This window comes from Octopus bimaculoides, chromosome 4 (assembly GCF_001194135.2).
Source record: "Octopus bimaculoides isolate UCB-OBI-ISO-001 chromosome 4, ASM119413v2, whole genome shotgun sequence".
Taxonomy (NCBI): domain Eukaryota; kingdom Metazoa; phylum Mollusca; class Cephalopoda; order Octopoda; family Octopodidae; genus Octopus; species Octopus bimaculoides.
This window is the reverse complement of record NC_068984.1, coordinates 259,894-268,650: the sequence shown is the minus strand read 5'-3', so window position 1 is coordinate 268,650 and position 8,757 is coordinate 259,894. Positions and strand designations below refer to the sequence as shown.

Genomic DNA, 8,757 nt, shown 5'->3' with positions numbered 1-8,757 from the left:
GCTCAAATTAAGATCACTTTAAAGCAGTTTGTACCAAATAACCTCTGGAGATTTAAGGCAGATTTTGTATAAAAAGGTTTAAAAACGGTGGAATGTGTGTGTGTGTGTGTGTGTGTGTGTGTGTTTGGCAGGGGGTATATTTGGTTGCTATTTCTATCAGATCAAACAACCATAAAAAGACTTTCTCAATGATTCAAGTACCTTTTAACCTACATCAAACATAAGATATCTTTGGGCCTCAACGAATTAAAAATTATCTCACAAAATATCACAATTTATTATAGATTTTATGCATGACAAGATTTGAACTCAATTCTACAATCTAATCTCACTCAGTTACAAAGCGCTCGTGCTCACCCTCATACTCTCTCTCTCTCTTTCTCACTCACCCTCATCTTCCCACTATATATATATATATATATAAGTATGTATATCAATGATGTCAGGCAGATATATGGAAACGTACTTCTGTGAGAAACAGTTTGTTATTATTCTCAATAAATAAAAAGTTAAATATTTACAGAACTGGAAATAATCTATAACCAATTTTCATTTGGCTTACATAGAAAGTTGCATGAATTCATTTTAAACTTTGGTGACTTCACAAAAAGCACTATTTACAAAACTTAATTCTTGAGAAGTTTTAGACAACTCCATGCCATATTGGTAAAATATATTTCAAGAATGAGTTTAGTAATTAAAAATGGCAGATTTATAATGCCTGTATGTCCAACTCTGCTACAAAAAAAACAGTTCATTCTACATTTCTCAAGTCTTTTTTACTTTCTTTTACTTGTGTTAGTCATTGGACTGCAGCGATACCAGGGTGCCACTTTAAAAGGTTTCAGTTAAACCAACTGACCCCAGTATATTACTTTTTGGTCTCTTTTACCACACCACTAAGTTATGGGGACATATACAAACCAACACCTATTGTCAAGTGGGGGGGGGGGTAGATACACACACACACACACACACATATATAACCTAGACTATCAGATGTTATACACCACCGGAAACAATGTGCTTTCTTACATTGTAGGTTCTGAATTATGCTCCCCCACTGGAAAAGGGAACATTAAATGACAAGCTTCCACAATTTCAGTCTATCAAATTCACTCACAAAACATTGATCACCTCAGAGCTAGAGTCGAAAACACTGGCCCAGGGTGCAGCACAGTGGTACTGAATCTGAAACCATGTGGTTGCTTCTTAATCACACAGCCATGCCCACACCTATGAAGTGAATTAGGAAAATAACTACCAACTTCACTGCACGCTTAATAAATTGGAACTCTAAAGAGCATGCGTCTTAAACCCCACCGTACTCTCTTGAAATGGGAAGAACACATTGGATAATGAAGCACAAGATAGACTGAGAAAAGATGGAATGGTGATGGTAGAGACATTTTTGCTAAAAGATTTGTTCAATTAGGGTTCTCCTGGCACTGAACAACAAAACCACTTCTCAAAATCAAATACATGTAAATACTGAACTTCTGCCAAATTATGGCAACATGGGAAAGAAATGTTGTTGTAAGAAAAAAAAGGAGGAGTCTCTTATCATTGGCTTTGTATTCATTTTTTTTCTTTTTTACCAATACTGAGATGAATTAAACGAGTTTAAATAAAAGGCAGCTTTGCTATTTATCTCTGTCTCGCATCACCTTTATCTACAAGAGTGAACTGTAACATGATAAAAGTATAAAGTTTGTGTAAACTTTATTACTAGATTGTGGCTTTGTGTTTAATCTGTCATCACACATTGATCTAACACCCTGCTCTCTCTCTCTCTCTCTCTCTCTCTCTCTCTCTCTCTGCTTCACTAGAATATCACCTTTGATAACACTATAAACAGCTTCTACTTGACAATAAAACTTCATTGACATCACTTGTGAACATCGAACATAGTGAGGAAACCAATAAATATTTCACGCCAACATGTTTCCTCAACCAAATCAATATGATAAAAAGAAAACAGATAAACAGCAATAGAACTTTTTAATGGAGGCAATAAAACTAAGTTTGGCAACGTTATGTAGTAATCAAGGTTTAAAAACTCATCAAAAAAAGGGTCTTATGTCAGGATAGCAAACTGAGCTCTTTATTCACCAGGGTTGCCTTCAAGGAAAAAGGGGCAGAAATCAAACTTCTGAGCCAAAAGAAAAAGAAAAAAAAATGTAACATAATACACCCAGCATTGCTTAAGTAATATGTGGGAGCAAGAGGGGAGGAAGAGCATAGGCTATGTCCATTTTTAGGGCACTTTTTAGGGACCCCTAAGACTGGTGAGAGGAAGAGCACAAACTGTGTTCTTTTTCAGGACCCTGGAAGAAATGAAGAAGAGAAGAATACAAGCTATGTCCCCTTAAGGACCCCTGGCAGGGGTGAGGAAAGACTAGAAATTCTCCTTACACTACTAAAGATACCCAAGGATTAAATCGAAGTGTTAAACCAGGTGATATTTAAGAAACAGACCAGCCCCCTCTCACAGGTTTTGATACGATTTCGTAAGGCTTTGGTGAGCCTGAAGTCAGGTTAAAATGCACTTGCTGCAAAATGTTGTGCAGCAGGATAGATCCATGTGGCTACCATACAGTGATACCTACCAAAACAAAACAACAAAAGGGTCAAACTGTCTTTGCTGACAAAGAGGAAAACCAAGGGGTATAGTAATGAGATTAATTCAGACATGTAAATTCATGAAGCAACCTTCGAATCAATATTTAAGAAGCATCATACTTGTACTCTATAAGTGCAACATCGATGGTTACTGGCAGAATTACAGATCAGCTATAAATTTACCTCTTTTAACTTAGCTCTCTTATGCACCAAATGAATTGCATTTGACAGTATCAAGAGAAGAGAACGTGAAGACTAGTATACTACCTTAAAGCTAACGACTTGTACAACAATTAATTAAACTGGAGTGTCACCAAAAGTCATAGACAGTCTAAAAATAAAATAGTTCCAATCATATTGTCTCCCTTGTCACAAGTATTAAATACTTAGTTGTCTGTGTTTAGTACCTAACAAAAGTGGCTTAGTATTGAGAACCATAATAATTACAACTCTTCTCATATAATAAATCATCAAAAATTAATAATTAACACGCTGAACAAATGAAGTAGTTAAATTAAAACCCCACCACTATCCCACCTGGCCCATAGAGAAGACAGTCACAGAGGTCAAAATCTATAAAATATCAGCCACTCAAATTATTTGTCATTTTTAATTCCCCAACCTCCATCAACTTCATTGTTAAATTGAGTGAATGGAACAAGGCAGATTGATGGCAGACTATCAACTCCAACTCAATAAAATAATCTTATTATTGTTGTTGTTGTTGTTGTAGCAATGAGAGAACTTCTATTCAGTCATTGAACCATCTCTCTCTCTCTCTCTCTCTCCCCCCCTCTCTCTCTCTCATTCTCAAAACATTCCACCATCGTCAAATTTGAAACCACATGTATCAATATTTAAATAAATTATGAATGCTGCTAAGATTAAATATCCTTTCTTATGGCGGTGCTAAGTGCTCTGACATTGTCTTTTCAATTTACCTCCTCTCCAATTCTACTTCATTTTCCTTCTGTAACAATTTGCTTGTTCTATCAGGTTTCAGTGCTGTAAACTATTTATCTTCCACACAGTAAATCTCTCTCTTTTCACACCAAACACCAGCTGCCTGCTTATCTCTGCAACCTGCAAACACATTACCCAGTCCAGTTCACACCACTTTTCTCATTGGCCTTGTGTAGATCAGACCTTTCAGTGTATGTAAATTATATTTTTATTTAATAAAGTATATTTCTTATATTAGTACAGACAAATAGATTTATGTCTTTCATGTCAAATGCTGGACTGAGTAACTTTCTAATGAAAAACTATCCCAAATAGAACCAGCAGAACATATAGAGGTTAACTCAGCTGTGAATAAGAATGAAAGATAAGAATAAGAATATACAGCTAGAATCAAGGTGCTGAAATATTAGGATTAAGTAAGTAGTAAACTATCTGACATGAACAGAGGTGGAAGCATGTAAGCACATGGGCCAGCCATGTAGCTTATGAGTGTCACCTTTATACAAGCATTGTCATTCATTTCTGGTCTCAACAAAAAAGAATTAAAAATAGGATTATTTCAATATGCCAACGTATGTAATCTCAGATGCCATATTTCTACCAAGACATCTTCAAACACCCATCCCTCCAACCCTTCCATTATATCCATCACTACCTTAGCACCTCATTATCAGCTCACAACACCACCCAACTTAGGAATCACTGATTCAGAAAAAGAAAATGTGGAGAAAGATGCAGCAAGTTGTTGGCAGCAGCAACCGAGTGTGTCTGTGTTCTTGTGAAATGAACCGTGGATGAGGGATACGAGTCGAGCAACATTCTGTTAAGTTAAACAAAGCACAAGTGAATTGAGAAAGCAAAAGAGACAACTACACCAGCACAAATAAAGAGGGCGTTTTGGAGTCTCATGAAGTACATTGTATGAACACGTTTTGACGTCTGTATTGTTAAATTATAGATCCAACGTTTGTCAAGGATATGAAAAAAAAAGTTGCATGACTGAATACAAATATAAACCCTAGCTCAATGATGAATGGATACCTTTTTTGGCGAAGTAGACAATTGGAATGATGTGCCGGTAGCACATAAAAAGCACCATTTGAGCATGGTCAACGCCAGTGCCACCTGACTGGCCTTCATACTGGTGGCACATAAAAAGCACCTACTACATTCTTGGAGTGGTTGGCATTAGGAAGGGCATCCAACTGTAGAAACACTGCCAGATCAGATTGGAGCCTGGTGCAGCCTTCTGGCTTGCCAGTCCTCAGTTAAACCATCCAACCCATGCCAGCATGGAAAGCAGATGTTAAGCGATGATGATGATGATATATATATATATATATATATATATATATATATATATATATATATATATATATATATATATATATATATCCCATGTATATATATCATCATTGTTTAACATCCGCTTTCCATGCTGGCATGGGTTGGATGGTTTGACTGAGGACTGGCAAGCCAGAAGGCTGCACCAGGCTCCAATCTGATCTGGCAGTGTTTCTACAGCTGGATGCCCTTCCTAATGCCAACCACTCCAAGAGGGTAGTGGGTGCTTTTTACGTGCCACCGGCACGAGGGTCTGTCAGGTGGTACTGGCGACAGTCATGCTCAAATGGTGTCTTTTATGTGCCACCTGCACAGGAGCCAGTCCACCAGCACTGGCAACACTCTCGCTTGAATGTTGTTTTTCACGTGCCACCGGCACAAGTGCCAGTAAGGCAATGCTGGTAACGATCACACTCAAATGGTGCTTTTTATGTGCCACCAGCACGGGAACCAGTCAGTGGCCCTGGCAACGATCATGCTCGGATGGTGCTTTAACATTCCACTGGCACGGGTGCCAGTCAGGCAGTGCTGTCATCGACCACGTCTGTGAATTTGATTTTGATTTCACTTGCCTTAACAGGTCTTCGCAAGCAAAGTTTAGTGTGCAACAGAAGAAAGTTACACATAAATAGGCTGGTTACACTGCTGGCATAGGGCTAGGGTTAGGGTTAGGGTCTCACTTGGCTTGCCAGGTCTTCTCAAGCACAGCATATTTCCAAAGGTCTTGTTCACTAGTCCAAAGTCTCATCACTATTAAAAATATATATATATATATATATATATATATATATATATATATATATACACACATATACACACACACACACGATATATCTGTCCATGGAAAATGGACGTTAAACGATGATGATGATGATACATGAGATGTAAATATATCATCATCATTTCAATGTCTACTTTTCCATGGGTTACACGCAATTTGTTGAGGCAGAATTTCTACTGTCATATGCCCTACCTGTCACCAACACTCACCTGTTTCCAAGTAATGCAATACTGTCCAATGGCCAAACATGTTATCAAAGAAGAATGAAATCAACGAATATGGTTGGCTTCTGTGATCGTGATACTAATTTACAATTAACACTTGATGTCAAGACAAAAAGACACTCACACACAAACATATTTAGCCTTAATACTTTGCAGGTATGGGTTGGCAACAGGAAGGGCATCTGGCCATAGAAAATCTATCTCAGTGAATTTTGTCTGGCTCAGAGAGTATGGAAAGCCACTGCTGACTCAGTCTCACTCTCGCTTTTAAATATGAGCAGCCATACAACTCCTCTTCAAGAACTTGTTCTGCTCCCCACCATCTTCTCTCATACCTTAACTCTCATCTCCTGACATAGAGAACCCACTTGAGTTTCATAGTTTTGAAAGCAGCATGCATAACTCACTCGTGCTGGTGACATGAAAGATTACCCAGTCATGTTGTAAAGTGATTTATGTTAAGGGCATCCAGCTGCAGAAACCCTGTCAAAGCAGACACTGGAGCACAGGGGTACAGTGTTTGAGCCCACTGGCTTCTGTCAAACTAACTCACACCAGCATGGAACATAGACTTTAAATGATAATGTTAAAATTATTATACACACACCTCACATTCTGTATTAACATTCAGCTTGTAGACTGAACAACTAAATATTCTACCACTGATAACTTAACAGAATTTGTTGCTGCTTATCATTTCTTTGAAGTTCTGACTTCCCTGACCAGTTCCCAGATTACATATTAATTTGCATTTACTTAACATGGGGATTCCAAACAGGCAATACCCTTTCATCTCATCTCAGTTCTTTAGTTTAAACAGCAGCAGACAGCAATGAAACAGCTAGGCTTACGAGTTAACCTAGTCGTATTTTTACTTCACATATAACAATAGACACACGCCTACTAACAAATGATTCTCTCTCTCTCTCACACACACACACAGATAAATACTCACTTCAGCTCTTACGACAAACCCTTTTGGGTTACTAATAACAGGTACATCGTCAGTAATTTGATCATCAACCACTAAATGTGTAGCCCTTTCATCATTACAGTTTACATAGGTTCCACCTGAAATAGAAAACAGAAATTCGTAAGTAGTTTGCAAATAAATGTGTAAAATAATCAAAAAAAAAATCAAACATGTTGGAAGACATTGTAAATTTTAAGTATTCTTCTAAATAAAATTGAAATCACAATGGGTGTGTTTCATAAAATATAGCAATTTAAAAACTCTTCTAAATCAATAAGAATTGGATTTTGAGAAGCAAACATTTCATGGATTTCATAAATGAGTGAGTGGTGCTGAATGCTGACATGCTTGTTCATACCATATCAGCAAAGACAATTAGAGATGATGATGATGATGATGATGATGATGATGGTGGTGGTGATGGTGATGGTGATGAGGAGGAAACAATAATACTTGAAATAAGAACAGCTTGAATATTAACGAACAAGAGATCTATAATTAGCAATAGGTTAGGTTAATTTATGAAAGAAAAATTTTCAAGTACCAAATATTGATTGATATAGAAGTGATCTTGTTATTAAGAATTATGAAAACAACAAAAAATAGCATCAAAAAGACTTTGTGGCAAGAATATATGAATACTGAACAACTAGCAATTATTGACAAAGTATAAAATATGCTTTGAAGGAATACAGTATTTCTCATATAGAAGATCACATCTCAGAAAAAGTTATCCACTCCCTAGGCAGCTCTATACTCAATCACTAGCCTGCTCTCATTTTCTCACTCTCTCACACACACACAATCATTACCACCTCTGTTCATCTAAATTTGCCATCTCTTCGATTATCATCATCATTATTCAATGTCTATGTAATCCATGGATTACATGGTTTAACAGGATTCAATGGCTCCAAAGACTATTGTGTGCTCTTGAGTCTTCTTGGATGTGGTTTCTACAGCTGGATGCCTTTCCTAACACCAACCACTTTGCAGAGTGTGTTGGGTACTTTTTTCATGGCACCAGCACTGGTGAGGTTACCATGTAGCTTACAAGACTAATAAGATATCCTGAGAGAAACAGCCATATTTCAAGAGATGAAGGGGTTAAATATGAAAGAAAGGGTCAAAGCAGAACAGGTTATTTGCACTTACTGTAGAAAGGCCACATGGTTACTCAGATTTTAGAAGTTAGGGGGGGGGGTTAGAAAAGAGAGAGAATAGTGGTGATAAGGTGTCAAAGAATGAAGTGAATGGGGAGTTTGAGTAGGTAAAGGTTGCAAGAGTGTAAAGAAAAGTGAGAAATAGAGAATGAGTGAAGGAGAAGGTAAGGAAGGTAGGGAAGAGTAGGTGACAACTGCAGAGATTGGATAGGGTTGAAAGGCAGATATTTAGTGGGGGGTGGGGGTGAGCAATGATGTTGGCAAAGTGAAGAGTAACAGAACAATAATGATATGAGACAGGGGAAGAGAGAGAGAGAGAGGTAACAAGTGGTTGAGTCAATTCTGACGGTGTTGTGGGAGAGAGGCAGGTGTAGTACATGAAGAGAGTAAGAGATGTATGGTGGTGAAACTGAGATGATTTGATGGTCGGGTTGCCAATGTAAAATGTGGGTAGGGAATAGTATTGAGGATGACAAGTAGATCATCATCATCATCATCATCGTTTAACGTCCGCTTTCCATGCTAGCATGGGTTGGACGATTTGACTGAGGACTGGTGAAACCGGATGGCAACACCAGGCTCCAGTCTGATTTGGCAGAGTTTCTACAGCTGGATGCCCTTCCTAACGCCAACCACTCAGAGAGTGTAGTGGGTGCTTTTACGTGTCACCCGCACGAAAACGGCCAC

At 37.9% G+C, this 8,757-nt stretch overlaps 1 protein-coding gene across 1 annotated transcript in view; it reads right to left on the bottom strand.

Moving 5' to 3' along the window:
- The window catches only part of LOC106881851 (protein ECT2), a 129,719-nt gene that overhangs the window by 56,787 nt on the left and 64,175 nt on the right, over positions 1–8,757 (bottom strand). The window contains exon 9 of the mRNA XM_014932366.2: positions 6,890–7,005. Within this exon, the coding sequence (XP_014787852.1) occupies positions 6,890–7,005 (116 nt within the window). The remainder of the gene's footprint in view (positions 1–6,889; positions 7,006–8,757) is intronic.